General features: G+C 35.6%; 1 protein-coding gene across 1 annotated transcript in view; it reads right to left on the bottom strand.

Annotated features, from left to right (window-relative positions):
* Window positions 1-16,374, bottom strand: part of LOC149787910 (uncharacterized) — a 162,202-nt gene that overhangs the window by 65,320 nt on the left and 80,508 nt on the right. Inside the window, exons 3-6 of the mRNA XM_089974158.1 lie at window positions 14,227-14,397; window positions 10,479-10,550; window positions 5,873-6,439; window positions 4,790-4,963 (exon numbers count right to left, since the gene is read on the bottom strand). Coding sequence (XP_089830284.1) covers window positions 4,790-4,963; window positions 5,873-6,439; window positions 10,479-10,550; window positions 14,227-14,397 — 984 coding nt within the window. The remainder of the gene's footprint in view (window positions 1-4,789; window positions 4,964-5,872; window positions 6,440-10,478; window positions 10,551-14,226; window positions 14,398-16,374) is intronic.

Below are 16,374 nucleotides of genomic sequence, written 5' to 3'. Positions count from 1 at the left end.
GTAGATATATTTTAACCGTCCCTGTCACGAATGTTCGCGTAAGTAAGATACCGAATGAAACATCACAAATCATTTGTACCAATAATCTTTGGATTAAAACTGCTACCTCAGAAACCCAAATTTTCTCATGGAACGTAACTGTATTACTTTTGTCACTTATGTATCCGTACAGGACCGACCATTTGCAGAGAAGATGGGCGGAGAGGGGGGCTTCCAGGAGAGGGGGCTAATAATTTCTTTGAACAGGGATAGTATTTTGTCTTTTACCTTCAGATAATTTATTTGTTCCCACTTAATATGATGGATATAATTAGTTCTCTTCTCCACAAACCCAAGTGAGAATACGTGTTTTCAAGATATTTAATAGCTGGTATATTTTTTCAAGCAAATATATCACCTATGGCTACAAAAGACCCGTCGTCTTGCACATAAGTCCAAAGTAAACTTAACATTAACGAATATTGAGAAGTAAATGAGTTGCTGTTGAACAATTCAGGCAATGCCATTTCTTTCAAGCAAGACATCGGGAATAGTACGTAATATGAAATATGAAAAGCATAAGAAATGAGCGTTGCTTTTGTACATTAGCTGGTTTGTGTCTTGCTAGTTCTCCGTGTTACTGAGGAAAGTCAGTACCACTTTTTGCATAAGGGCACGAGCGCGTTCTTCGCCTATGCAATGTGGGTTTCATTTGCATGGCATGAGATTCATTTCTTCGGTGAATATCGAAAATATTTTTTTATCTCCAGATGTTGTGTTAGGAAAAATTCTAATTCTGTCCTTTTTTTTTTTTTTTTCTTTTGTTCTGACATTTGCATTCAGTGCAGAAATATTCATACGCACGTAGAGCTCTATATCATCGGGAACTGGAAACTGAAAAGCGAATACGAGGGATTTTATTTGGACCACTATGCAGCTGCTATGCATTACCATAAGTGATCGCGAGGTTTGCGAGCAGCGAATTAAGGGCGTATTCTGAGGATAGATAAATTAAAGTAGGGCAAAAATTTCGGATCACGTCGTAGAATACACACTGTAAGCTGACCATCCCTAGATAGTATTTAAAGTAATTTTTGTAGCAGTAAAATGAGATATATGTCTCATATGTTCCTCAAAACTTAAATTACCAATTCATTGTATCTTAACTAACAATTGGCGACTTCAGGTACTTTAACTTCGTAGCGCGATAAGCTTAGGTCTTTATTAGAAAGAGCATCGATAAGCTCAGGCCTGTATTAAAGAGAGTAGCATTAAACTCAGGTATGTTAATTAGGAGAGAGAGAGAGACAGGGAGAGAGAGGGAGAGAGTAGTGATAAACTCAGGTAGGTCAGATATGTAATACAGAGAGAGCATGTGGAAAAATGATAACAATCTTCACGGAACAATCAAACTGTTCCTCCGAAGCGTAAGATATAAATGACCCCAGTAATAAGCAAATATAAACATAAGATAACTATTTCTTGTAATTGCCAGTTATGAAACAATTACTATATAGGTCAAATATATATGATATTCAACAATTTTGAAAATGCCTTAATTATAATATGAAGCGAGGTGAGCTCTTATGGTAGGTAACACGTATCATATTAATAGTAAAAAAAAATCGTGAAGTTTATAATTTTATTCTTGAAGCTTTTCCAAATTTATTCGTAAAATTATATTAATAGTAAAAAAAATCTTAAAGTTTATAATTTTATCCTTGAAGCTTTTCCAAATTTATTCGTAAAATTATATCTAAATTTAACTTTGAGTAAGGATTGATAACATTTTTGAAGCATTTACACAAGCATCCTACACACTGCTTGACAAATTATTTATATTATTTTTATAAAAACATTCTTTTTCGACTATATATGTCCTAGTTGGAGGCTAAAGTTTGTTATCATTGATTACAATAACTACAATTTCACTACAGGCATTATTCTGCCAAACGGTTAATTCCAGAATATTGTATATCGTTTATAATATAAACCAATCAACCCTTCGCCGTTAATAATAATTCGAGGTCGCTCTAAAGAAAAAATCAGTCTGTAAATCGCGTTCACGTTGGAGTGTATTAACCATCGGGAAGAACTGGTTTAATTCCAAAATATGAATCACATCATATTCATAAGTATATTCGTGAAATTGAACGGGTGTGTTCACATTGGAAATCATCACATGCAGAAGGAAGTTAGAAGTGTAATGCATGTACTTTTCATGTTCCATTAAATATTTTCTTTTTCTGCATCCACTCTATTGCATTTATGTCAATAACACATGATGTATGGACTCACCTTCATTATTTATGGCTGCACTCATAAAAAGGGAATTGTGGTTGTAGTGAACTATTTTATCGCTGATGTTGGTTATGCTTTAGGTTTAAATACCGGCAACACATAGTATTTTACATAATTTCCCGTTAGTTCATTCTTAGCACAAACCTTAGCACTTTTATCAATTCTGAGCATGAAAAGAAAAAATTCTTTTTTTTGATTAAAGTTATGAATCTGATTAATGGTAACAAATCTGTTTCAGACAATTTCACTCGAGTCTCTTTTGATACTTTTCTACATTAATCATTATTGAAATTAGTCAAGAGTGTTTGAACTTCAAAGGATGAAATATAATCGGAAATAGACAATCACTGATCATAAGGGGACAATACTAATTCCAGTTTGGTGATCTATTTTGTATCAGCGGAGGACATCAAAATTGATTCCATTTTATATCAACCAGAGATCTCAAAAACTTAAGTCGAAATTAAAACACGATGACATCCTTCTTCTAAAGGAATGTTCTTCATGGATAAGCGTAAACACTTGACTTGTCTGAATAGCTTGATGTGTACTTAAAAATAGTACTTTAATAATATGTATGTCAAAGACCTTAGCAAACGCTTACCAAAACATAAAACTGGGACAAATTGGTTATTGTCGAAAACGCAGTCTTATGCGATACAAGTTCTGAGGTTATAGTGACAATATGATCCAAAATTATTTTCAAAGAACACTTGGCAGTGTATGTATGATTTTGATTTTTAACGTAGCTTTAACAATTTTTCAGTCCTATCGCTACGATGTATGCAGTGTGACAGTTTATAGTGATGTCTAGCACTGGGGCATCACGCCACAAGCATGTAGCAGGATGTCCCACCCAGTCACATTATCTTGACACCAGGCCGACCAGTCCTAACACTAACCTCGTAATGCTGAGCGCCATGCGAGGCAGCTGTTAGTACCATTTTTGTAAGTCTTTGGTAGGGCTCGGCCGGGATCGAACCCATGACCTCCCGTATCCGAGGTGGACGCTCTAACCACTAGGCCACTGGAGCGGTAACACTTGGCAGAAGTCAGTTCACTGAAGCATACCTGCCTACCGGATATCAATTCTTCACGGAAGAGACAAAAATAATAATCACTTTGAAGAACTTTGTGCACGTGTAGTATTATTTCAAATAAGGGTGGCCAATAATTCCTTTAAAAAGGTCAGAATGTGCAATAGAAGACAGTTCCTTGGCAAACGAAATTACTTCGGAGACTAGATTCTACTTACAGTTGAAAATGTCTTATAGTCATTATACGGACTTACAGTTGAAATATTCGTATTGTCATTACATGAATTTGCAGTTGAAAATGTATTATAGTCATCATGTACTTGTCTTATTGTCATCACATGGAATTACAATTGAAAATGTCTTATAGTCGTCATCGACTTACAGTTGAAAATGTCCTATTGTCATCACATGGACCTGCAGTTGAAAATGTCTTATAGTCGTCTTTGACTTACAGTTGAAAATGTTTTATAGTCATCAAGAACTCACAGCTGAAAATGTCTTATTGTCATTACATGGACCTACAGCTGAAAATGTCTTATTGTCATCACATGGACCTACAGCTGAAAATGACTTATTGTCATCACATGGACCTACAGCTGAAAATGACTTGTTGTCATCACATGAACTTACAGCTGAAAATGACTTATTGTCATCACATGGACCTACAGCTGAAAATGACTTGTTGTCATCACATGAACTTACAGCTGAAAATGGATTATTGTCATTACATGGACCTACAGCTGAAAATGACTTATTGTCATCACATGGATCTACAGTTGAAAATGTCTTATATTCATCACATTGACCCAGAAATAATATCATTTTCATCACATGTTATGCAGTGAGCACGCTGAGATTTTTTAGGTAGTAATGCATATAAGCATAGACCATTGAGAGTATCTAAAGTGTACTATCATACATTATATACAAAGCTATTGTTTTCGCGAGATTCTTTCAAATATAGTGTCGACACGTATTGAAACAGGACAGTTGAGATATAAAGATTCAATGGTACTCTATTTACAATCATAATGGATAACTGATATTAAAGCGAGGGTCAATTTATGTCGGATTAGTTATTTCTTCAGACAAATCAACAACAAGCTGACATCAATATTCAGGTGTTTACGACATAAGTAAACTTTGGCAAATGTTTCTAATAAACTTAATTTTAAAAACTCATCTTCGCATTCTCAAAAATAACTAAGGAATAGTATGGACCGTAATGCAATAAGCACACTTGGAAAGACACGCCATTTATCAATGGGTTTTACCGAGCATGACAAAAATAGTTGTTACTATTTGAAGGATAAAAGTTGCAACAGTGGCTTAAGACGACACCGAAAATATTTAATTTATACAAATAGAACATCTAAATGTATAAAGGGTCTAACCTACTTTTTCCCTCGAGTGGCCCAAAAAATTGCGTATGAAGTAATTTATAGTAAGGGAGGTGACTTGTGACCACTTACCTCCACAATGCACTTAGATTCATTTCCCTTGAGAGCCTTTTCGTATGGCAACAACAGAACGTCCTGACGCTTTCGATATTCAGCTAGGAGACCGCGAATGTCCTCGTAGGTTAGTGTATCCCAAAGGATGTAAAATGCCTCAACAAACTCTGTGTTCAAGTGATACTCCTCATCCTGTAAAAACAAAAAGTTCAGTTTCTGACCATTGTCGGCCGCATGAATATCGAAATTAAATACTTGTAAAATAATCATAAAATGTTCCTTAATTGTTCGGTTTCTGGACGAAGAAAAGTGCTAAATTTTAAATAGAGAAACTAAAAGATAACCATCTCGCCAATCAAAGAACCAAAATTAATCATTGCTCCTATTATTCTAACATCCGACACGGTACGGAGACGGATAAAAGTCTTGAGTAATTAAGTGTCTACCTTAGATAGAAACCGTTTCCTTTATGAAACCATTTAGATCAGTGGTTTCCAATCTTTTTCGGGCCACCGCCCCCTTGGTTATCCTTAGCGCTCCCTACCTTACCCCATAAAAAGCATTATTCAGCATTAGCGCACCCAATCGGTAATTTCTCTCACCGCCCACTTTGGGAACCACTGATTTTGATGAGAAGACTAGTAGCGTATGTGGTTCGTTCGTGAAATCTACTTCATTCTCTCTGTAAACAAAAATGTCATTACCACAGCTTGGCCCAGACTCAACCATGGGCTTCTAGACCTTAAACGTCACTGAAACTTTCATGCATGCAACACACGAAATTTGTATGAACAACTTGTTTAATTTTTCCACGTTCACTTAACCACAACATTACTCCTATGAGTTTGAAACATTCAAGTTTTCAACGTATTTGATGCTGATTCTTCTTGCATTTTTTTCCCAGGACTTTTGAAGGAAAACAAACTACATTACAAAAGTGATTAAAATGTCTTTCTGTTTCAGCAAATTTACTTGGAGCAGATGGAGAAATAAGTTAATTTCAAGCAAGGGTGAAAAAATATGAAATATTTGGTATTATCTGTAAGTAAAAAGTAAGTAATAACTGATAGCATATATGTAACCAAAAAGAAAATTGTTTACCTCAAAACTAGACAAATCATTGTCCTCGCCTTCTGAGTCAATCCCTGATTCATTTAAACTCTTTCTATTTTTTGCTCTCGATTCTGGAGAGGAATGCACATGTTCACTTGCATCCGGATCCCTCAATATGTCACCGTTAGTACCAATCGACGATGCGCTTGTACTAGAAGCTGATACTCGCTCATCGACGTTTCCTCCTTTCCTACGTCCGATAGGGGGCAGACCACTCTTGGAGCTGGTGTTTCTACATTGTTTCCCAACACGGTTCATTTGGCCATATCCGTTATGCTTACTTCGGACAGAATTTCCTTCAGAAAACTTTGCTAGGTCTGGTTCGGAGAGAGAAGGGGTTAGTGTTTTATCTGATCTATCTGAGACCGGAGAAAACCTAGCTTCCGACAAACAGGAATTGCTAGATTCTTGTAGCTTTCTCGAATCAGATACATGCTGTAGTTGTTCCACAGATTTCAAGTGTTCGGCAAGTAAATGAGACAGTTCTCCGCGTGTGATTCGATCACCCTTCTCCAGTAACCGCTGTCCTAACTTTCTCTCCGACTCCTCAATTATCTGCAATGAATAAAACAAATCATTAATAAATGTATTACCGACGCATGCCCAAAAATCACCGAATATTGCTGTATCTTCATTTGAGAGTTTCAGGGTCCAGAATTTTCTGATCTAAATTTACATTCGAGGACTATGTATATATGTAACGGGAACCTCAAGCGTCCTGGCCGGCTAGCAGACAGTACCAGTAAATGGATACGTAGCAATGTGTCACTTATTCCAAAATAATAAGGGTATTTCAATAATGCATGGCTTTGGCATCTATCGAGTATTCGCATATTACAATGCGGCATATTAACGTATAATGGCCTTGTTTTGTGTCTCTAAAACGATCTCCCCGTGTCCACTTCAAATGAATCCATCAGAAGAATAATACAAAAGAAAAACACGATAAAAGTCAACTCTGTTGTCTATGTAACGTAAAAGAGCCGCAGTTATGTTACAACAACCATTCTAAACACTCGTACTTTCTCACTGCTTTTTTCCAGGAAGACGGCTTTTACGATCATTAGTAATTTTTTCCTGTTGTTTAGAACAGGTTTTGACATGACAGCAGCACTAGAAAATAAACAAGCAACGTTTATAGAACCAGACCAGCTTGATATTTGACCTATCGGCTTCCTCGTGATGCACTGTTGCTTCCAGTCTGCTCTCACACTCGTAGACTTTGCATTAAATAGCATTGGGCTGTTTTAAAGATTATCTAAATGATACGTGAATTCAGTGAAGTATTAAAGGTGAATGGGTCGGGGGCGATAATGATGACCCAAAGGGGATTCTCTTCATTAAACCACTGTTATAATACAAAATCTGCCATCCTTATAACACGTACGAAAATTTAACAAAAACAAGCATGCGTACAGATCCTTTAGAAATCTTTTTCCGTCACAATCCGAGTATTACCCCATCCATTATTGGGTTCTGATTCGGCACCCAAATTGTTCAGCTAAAAGGCGGCAAGTCTTATGAAAACCTAATTCTTTTCTTACTGACATCGACTAACTTCTTGTACCGTGGGTAATCGTGGCAACTTGACGGGTTTTTAGATCACACTATATCATTGAAATATAGTATGGGGCACGTGATAAGGTTAGGAACAAGAGCGATGATTGGATGCATAATGTCCCGCAGAGCCACATGAGATGCACCCGTATTAATAAATTCAAAGGCAGTTGATGAAATCAAGTTTTGAAAAGAAAATCACAAATGTCTTAATCGACAGCGTTTTGTCAAAGGAACTGAAGTTTGCGAAGCTATATTTTACAGTGATGCATATGGAAAAGAGATATGGTTTGTATATTGAAGGTAGACATAACACGGATACCTTTCGAAATTGTTTCAGGCCGAAGCCGAGAGTAGCGCTACATGAGTAGTGTCACAATAGAAGTTTTGAATTTCAGTAGTTGAGCTAAGCCAACACTTTCTATATCCCATGATTTTACTAATATGTACCCTTCCGTCACACATAAGTGTCTGATATATAGTTAAAATTAACAGTAAAAATTAGCTCTAGCGCCAGCATGAAAGATTGTGTAAAGCAAAATCAACTAGCGTAAAAATATGAAGCTATTATTCATAGTAGCGAGAAAATATGTTAGGACAACCAATGTTTCGACAAACAGACAAGCAACAACGAACATCCAAACAATACAGTTGCAACCCTTTTTGTGTTTTTCCAATCGGAGAAACCTATCTGCATCTCCAGCACAAGTTTGCGCAAGATGAAATGAATTTTGTTTGCTTCCTTGTTCGACCTCAAACACATAAGGAAGCGATAACAACGACGGGGCAAAAGCAATAGATCCAAACGACGCTGTTTGTACCGACCACAAATTTCATGCAAACCATGTTTTCACCCGACAAATGTTTCACCTGAAACCAGCGTTGTTCAAATGCTGGATATTTTGAAGAAAAAGTTTGCACGACAATCTGCGGAAGGTATAAGTAAAGTCATTTGGATTGTCATCGATTGCAATCATTCGTTTGTGTGCTTATGGTAAAATGAGCAAGTAAACAAATTCTTTGGACGTTTGCAAACTTGTTCTGAGGATGATGCGAAGTATCATGAATTTGGAAGAAAAGAAATGGAGTTGTAACTGTGTTGTTTGATTTTTGGTGGTCGCTTGTCTGGTTGTCGACGTTTTGGTTGTCAAAACAAATTTTCCGCTCCTATAATGCTAGCCGAGTTAGCTACACAACATCTTGCATGCTAGAGTTAGAACTATCTTTTACTGCCTACATTTTAACAATGCCGCATACACTAGCGCTTGACGGAAGGGTAACCATTAATAAAGTCATGGAGTTTAGAAAGCGTTGACCTATCTCAACTACTGAAATAAAAAATACTTATTATGACTCTACTGCGTAAAAAGATTTTGAGGCAGAAAGCAGAATTTACAATATACTTGTGACAGGATCGAAGAACATATAATCATCTCGGAAACAGACAACAAAAGACGTATGATAGATAATGAAAACATGTAGGAAGAAGTTATTATTGTAAACGATTGCGACCGATATTGATAATGTGAAGGCAAAGAAAGTTATTATTATATAACTTCAGAACTTGCTGGAAATCAAAATACATATGCAGATTAGTTAACCAAAGGCACAAACGATGACGATTGATCTATATACCGTGGATTTCCACATATTTAGAAAATAGATGGCTCAAACGTACATATGATAGATTTCCAAATGATTACCATACCATATGTGTGAAGTGTAATTTCAATGTCATTAATCCAAAAGTATTGATGCAGACTGGAACAATGACAATAACTGCTCCTTGAGATACAGAATTAACAAATTTATACCGGGAAAAAAACAGCAAGTTTACTTGTTGCAGGTTGATTTTCGGCTCTTTTTGGCCGATATTGTTTACAAAAGGGTACAAATATTAAATATTTGTTTTTAAAAAAATCTGTTTACAAAAGGGTATAAATACTAAATATTCGTTTTAAAACCGTTCATGTTTAACCCAGACAACATCATCTTCAGAGTTAGGCAAAGTAAATGGATATTTGACGAACGAACACTGAATTCTCTCTCTCTCTCTCTCTCTCTCTCTCTCTCTCTGTGCTGGCCTAGGCACGAAAAGTCGGGCAGATCAGAAGACTGACAAATCTGACGTACACAAAAGAGAGTTCTAGCTTTGGCGGAGGTTATGACCACATTTAGCAAATGTCAAAAGCGAAGATACAAGTAACGAGTACTGTAATAATTTTTCGTTTAATCCAATGGTGGCTCAAAGCTTCTTGCTTTCACAATAAATTTTATTTGACATATTTATTAGAGAAAGTTTGTCCAGGTAATGTAGTTCCGACCGCAACTGTCATTATCAAATGGGAGCATCAAATGAATAGCTATAAAGATCGAAGTGAAAATGGTTATGTTATATATTTTCTTGAATCTGCCAAGCTAGATGCTCACATAGTAGTCAGAAGAAAGGAACCAATCACAGAGTAGTCAGAAGAAAGGAACCAATCACAGAGTAGTCAGAAGAAAGGAACCAATCACAGAGTAGTTAGAAGAAAGGAACCAATCACTGAGGAGGTTTTAGTAAATCTACGTAATAAATAATCAGAGGAGATGTGTTTATTAATTGTTAGAGATTATTACATGACTGGAGTTTTTCTAAGATTTTCTTTGATGCAATGATTTTACGTTCTTAACTGAATACTTCCCAGTGAAGATTAGAAAGAGCAAAACTGATGTATGCTATAAGAAATTAAAGGAAAGATATCTGTAATTGGCAATTGTGTTCATGTACATGTTGAAGCTGAATTAGAATTTTAAGTCAAATTTTGGACTCTGAAAAATATTTCGTCGGCTAGTCTTCGGGTCCAAAAGTACAAGGATTTATGATCGCAGGTTCATTGTCCGCGTACTTCGGCCACTTAAAGCCATTTCCAGAAACTGTACTTTAATGAATATATGTCGATGTTACTCACACTCTTAACGTGTGTCGTACAAGAAAACAATCAACCAAGCAAAGTAAATAACTAGATAAAAGTTAGGGTTAATTTTAATTGTTTACCTGTTCATCGGAGCGACGAAGTCGGATCCTGACTTTCCATGGATCATCAGAGAACAAACTGGATTGATTACCCTAAAAAAGAGGAATTTTTCAACTTCACCCGTTCTGTTGGTATTAATGTATGTAATAGTAAGCCCCATTAACTGATATATCATCGTAGATGTGATACAATATATTATCTGCTACAAATATGACGATTTATAATTAAGTCACATTTACATATGATAAGTACCGTTACATTCATTAGCCTTATTACTACATTTACGATAGTTTTCTTTTTCGATTCACATTTCGTAAATTGGTGTGTGTGTGTGTGTGTGTGTGTGTGTGTGTGTATAAACGTAATTTATACATCAAGAGCTCAGCGTATGTTTTGCATCTACTTACATCGGTCTCAAGGTGTACAAATATCCCTCTAGTAAATATCAACTCAGCTGTATAAAAGCGTAAATGTGTCCCAAAATTGACCCTTTTGATATGTATATACGGACCAGAACGTAAACTGTCATAGTAACATTACCAAAATATTGGATATAGTCATTTGTCTTCACCATGCGGTGGGTAATGCTCTTCCGTTTTTGAACCAATTAACATGGCAAAGCCATGAGAAAAATCATCAATAAAACATCGATAAATCACGTTTATTACCAATTATCATTTTCTTGTGTTTTCGTCCATGTCCACACTTCTATACATCTAAAAAACCATTCTCCCAGAACAAAGGATCATAAAACTAGTTTTAACGTTCTGTACTTGAAAATGGCCAATTTTCACTTCGATTAGAAACTTGTGTAGAGAATTAATATAGACATGTCTAGTCACATGATGAAGAAGGATAAATAGGTTGCTAATAGTTTCTAAAATTATAAAGTTGATGGCTATTTAATGGTCATTTGGGAATCGTGTCCAAACAAAATATGGCAATTACTGACCCAAAATAGTAATTGATTTACCTACAAGATACATAGTTTTTTCCTCAGACATAGTCCAAGTTTCACTATAAAGTTTCTCGACTAAAATAAGGTCACTTTACTCTTTAAGAATAAGCATAGAGTCGAGCAATTTTCTCTCAACTGTAATGAAAAATATAAAGGTCACAGTGGCCAATTTTCGTCAAGCATATTTTGCAATATCAAGACAAAAGAGCTATCCTGATATTCAAACATTACTAAAGTTTCTACGCCTTTAAATGTTACCTGTTTGTATCAAAATTACCAAACATTCCGCATATGAGGGCATGTACATTTTCGTTGCATTTCTTAAGATTTCTTGGACAAATTCGAATATTTATAATGTTTAAAACCCATCCAATACAAACAACAGAAAGAAAACGTTTATCGACAATCGCAGTCCACAATTAAAGATTTCTCATAGAAGTTCAGTCGCATTATATCAAAGGCAATGAATGAAAAATATATACAGAAGAACGGTCAAATGCAGTTGTGTGCATTTACACGAAGTTAGGTATGTATTAAACAAATAGCGCTATATAAACATAAAAAGCGCAAGTGTTTGTAGGTATTAAGTACACGAGTTACGAAGGAGTTAAATGATTGATACACGTGTATGAAGATATTCGATATGGAAGTTAACTGCAACGTACATATAATAATGATACATAAAATGATATTAAAAACAACAACGGTCAAGCTACACTTAACACAGTGTATGTCAAGTCATAAACAAGATTCGTCTATTTTGTGTAACATTATTCAGCTGTTAAAGGCTTTAACCAATGTCGAGTACAATTGAAGACTTGAGATTCTTACCGATGAAACTGTGGCCACAAACCACTCCATTCTCACCTCTGCTCGTCCGAAATTGCAGAAAATATGAAAATATGTATTGTTCTCACTTGGTGTATTTGCTTTTACTCGTACTGTTTACTGTACAGAGCACATAATTTCTCGTTTTTGCGAGGAAAACGAAATTTGCGAGAGGAAAACGGAATTTGCGGAAATACTACTCATCAGAATGAGCTTTTTTCTAAAACAAACTATTGCAGTGCAGAAAACACCATCTTGTTGTATTCGGAATAAGAAGACTCTCTTTTTTCTTTTCACTATTATTTTATAACGATGATACGAAAACTAACATACCTGTTTCGTATAGTCGTCGACTCTTTGTTGCTCTGCTAGAGAGCCTTAAACTTGTAATACCCCATATACCTCTTCATTTGCACGATTTTCAAGTTTTCTTATATTGTCTCATAACAAGTTCTTAAATCGATTAGAAATACCGTTTGAACCACAGATTAATCGATTTTACGGACTGCATTGGTACATAATTATCCATCAGTTTGTAATTTATTTCAAATGATTCGGATAATCGGCTTTAATGAATTCCTTTTTCCAATTTCTTGTTTCATTTCGATAGTAACCTTATAGACCCGTTGATAATTGCACCTAATCTTGCCAACGTTTAATGAATACTTAATATCCGTTAAACTCTAACACGTTCACCTTCCTAATGCAATGAATTTAACTAAAAATGCAATATAGATTTACACAATAAACAAATTTAAGTAGTGGTTTTCAACACAAGCGTGATTAAACATAAACGTCTCAACAAGGTCTTCAAACCGTCATCACGTGTCATGCGGTTCGAGTAATTATTGAATCGTATAAAAAATGATATGACAAACAAGGTATTTTAAATGATAACTAAAACAGCAACTTTTACTCCAGGTCGCAGGGATCCCCAAAGTATTATTCCGACTAATATCGATAAAAGTTCTCAACCGAAGAGCACATAGTATCATTAAACTGTACTGAATGTTTTCGTCCTATCGAACCATGATAACAAAAAGTATGTGACAATAGAAATGCTTTGCAACTTTGAGACGATACTCAGCTTAACCTTTTTTTATATACAAATTTTAACAGAAAAATTCAACACAAATGGAAAATACAACAGAAATATTGAGGTACTTAACCTGTCGGCAAATAGCATTAAAAGCAAATGCAACATAACGTACTGAGTTGAAGATATAATCAAAGTGACATCTTCATAGGAAAATGTTCATACACCGTAATAAGCAAGTGTCTGTGGAACACCCCACCTCGCTCTAACAGTAACACTATGATACAAACACTTCTTATATGCGACATAAACACTTGCTACGACACTAGCATATTCCACGTAACATGACGGTATACCAAACGATTCAAAATAGCTTAACTGATAAGAATGTAACGGAGAGACGGACTGACGCATTTGTTCATTAAAAATGTTAAAATGTTAATCAGATAGAACCATTCTTTTACAAGGCACATTGTCCAGTCATAATACAAGACAACTTGTCTAGTCATGATATAAGAAACATAGTCTATTCGTGATAAAAGGTACGCTTGTCTTGTCATGATAAAGGGCCCAGTGTTTAGTCAGATACAAGTTACACTGTCTAGTCATAATACAATAAACATTTCTAGCCATGGTACAAGAGCATGCCGCATTTTACGAAGATAATCAAGCAATTTAGAAAATAATGAGTGTAGATGGTTTTCAAACCAGGGGAGATAACTCTAAAAGTAACTAAGCTGATAAGCCAAAACTTGCATGGAGCACAAGTATTTGCTTTGTTAAAAAAAGTCTGAAGGCTCGCAAAATTAAATCAAAACCTATACCACACACATGCGTCAGCTGCAGCATTAATTTTTGGCTGACTTTTATTAAATGAAAGCATAGCAGTAGATATCTGGCTTTGGTTGAGTAATATTTGTTTTCTGCATTAGAAAGGTATGCATACCTGTACTTCTATTCTTGGCGTTGACTGGACTGGTGTGTAATTTAATGTCGCAGCAACCAGTTGATATCTCAGACTCTTCAAAACGCTTTCATAATCAGTCTGTGTCCATAGGCCTCTTGGTTTATGATGCTTTAGTGAAGTGACCAGGAAGTTCACAAGGTCATCGAGCCTCTGTAATACGTGCAAAAACAAAACATTGTTTCCAGTTTTTCGTTCAACAAATTGAATATACTCACTATCGATTCGGACCGAACGAAGCATCAGATGTGCTTATTAGAGGTGACACGAAATAGTTACGCCTTAACACGCCAACGTCTGCTTACAGCGTGTTTCATAGGAAACCTAATTCTCAAAGCCAATGCATCAAGGCAAATGATACGTGTCTTTATTAAACTACCCAAAGAGCCTGGCTGTATGTAAACTGGCCGTTACTCCGGAGAGTAAGAGATGGGAATATATTGTCTGCTTCATAGTACAATTTCGACTTAATGAGCAAGAACAGACCGTCTTTGCAATCAATACACCGTGTTCACATTTGCGAAATAGAATGTGGCTGAGTTGCGGAAAGAAAGTGTTTCATCAGCGTTGTGGAGTAAACGCAACGTTCAGTTTAAATCAAGAGCAACAAAAGTTACTGCTGCAGCAAATAGAGGTTTGAACTGACGACAAGTGCATTTGATATCTTGCAAATTGCTCCCTTCATTATCAAAAAGTAAGATAATCACCTCGTACATGTATTTGAGTGATATCGAACACACATTCTCTCACTCACACACAGACATACACACACAGGCGTACTGATATCTGTCAAAACCGATTTATAATACTTCCAAACTTGATGGCATTGGAGAAAGGTGCATGTATTCATCAGTTTTCTTGCTCCCCGTCGGAAAACAATTTCAACTGTAAAGACAAAATAAACTTCTTATCTTACGACTTGATGGCTTATGATTTCTCATTAAACCTAAAAGAAAGTGTGCAAATACAATATGCCATGATACGTTTGTACTTACCAAAGATTTGAACTTTTAAGCTATATGCGCTTCAGTGGTTTAGTTGGCTGTCCAAAGATTGTCATATTGATATATATTTCTCTAAAAATGAAATATTTATTTCTTCTTGAAAATGTTAGATGCTGCAATAAAGCATTACTTTCTTCCTATAAGACTTAAAATACTTTGTACATAGGTTACATGTATACATTTTCAAATAAATATCAACACAACATTCTTCACGAACAAGATATTTTCAGTTCCACATTTATATTGGTTTGAAAATATTTACATGTTTCATTACATATTTCGTTTACATATTTTCATATAGTGTACATATACCTATTTATTTATAAGAAATATGTTAATGTAAATTGAACTTTAATGCAACAGCTATACTAAAGATAAGCTATACAAGGAACGATTCATATGTCTACAAACCAAGGAAAAGAATATCTTGAACTGTGCATATGTCTATGAAACCACGGACAAGAATATTTCGTATACAGAATATACTAGCTTGCTAATAAATTATTTCTAGACGGGCAAAAATATATTCGTGAACTACAACAGCAAGTTTGATTACAAGTAGTATTTAAACACGTGAGAATACATTTTTAATTCTACTTTTACAGTTATTTAAAGACATCCACTTTCTGTCGAAAATGTAACGTTACATAACAAGGGCATATCCAGGGGTGGATCCGAGGGATACAAGCGGAACCGGCGCACACCAACCCATCCTCTCTAAAAACAATAAGCTCGAAACAACCGGTATTTTTCCTTGAGTAAGTCTCCTTTACAGTTAGATCATTAACATTATCTCCCAGAAACACTTAAAACGCAGCTGCTTCTAGAGGCTTCGGCCCGTGGGCCCCTACCAAGGGTTCCATCTCACAGGCATCATGCATACCTTTTAAAGCACCCCCACCCCCAAGTAGTATGAAAACTATACTGCAGGACACGCCGCTGATTTGTGTTTAATATGTGTTTACGATATCCACTTTTTGGTATTACGATTAAACGTGACAATAAAAAGAGATAAATGGCATAGTCCATAGCCGAACTTTGATTTCAAAGTCCTCGATTCAGCTTTGATCTCAAATTCATTTTCTGTTGATAACCAGATTCAGACTCTGAATTTTAAATAAGAAAG

Source organism: Sinohyriopsis cumingii, chromosome 11 (genome assembly GCF_028554795.1).
Source record: "Sinohyriopsis cumingii isolate HCF-2022 chromosome 11, ASM2855479v2, whole genome shotgun sequence".
Taxonomy (NCBI): Eukaryota; Metazoa; Mollusca; class Bivalvia; order Unionida; family Unionidae; genus Sinohyriopsis; species Sinohyriopsis cumingii.
The sequence above is the reverse complement of the archived record's forward strand: the minus strand, read 5'-3'. Positions and strand labels throughout refer to the sequence as shown.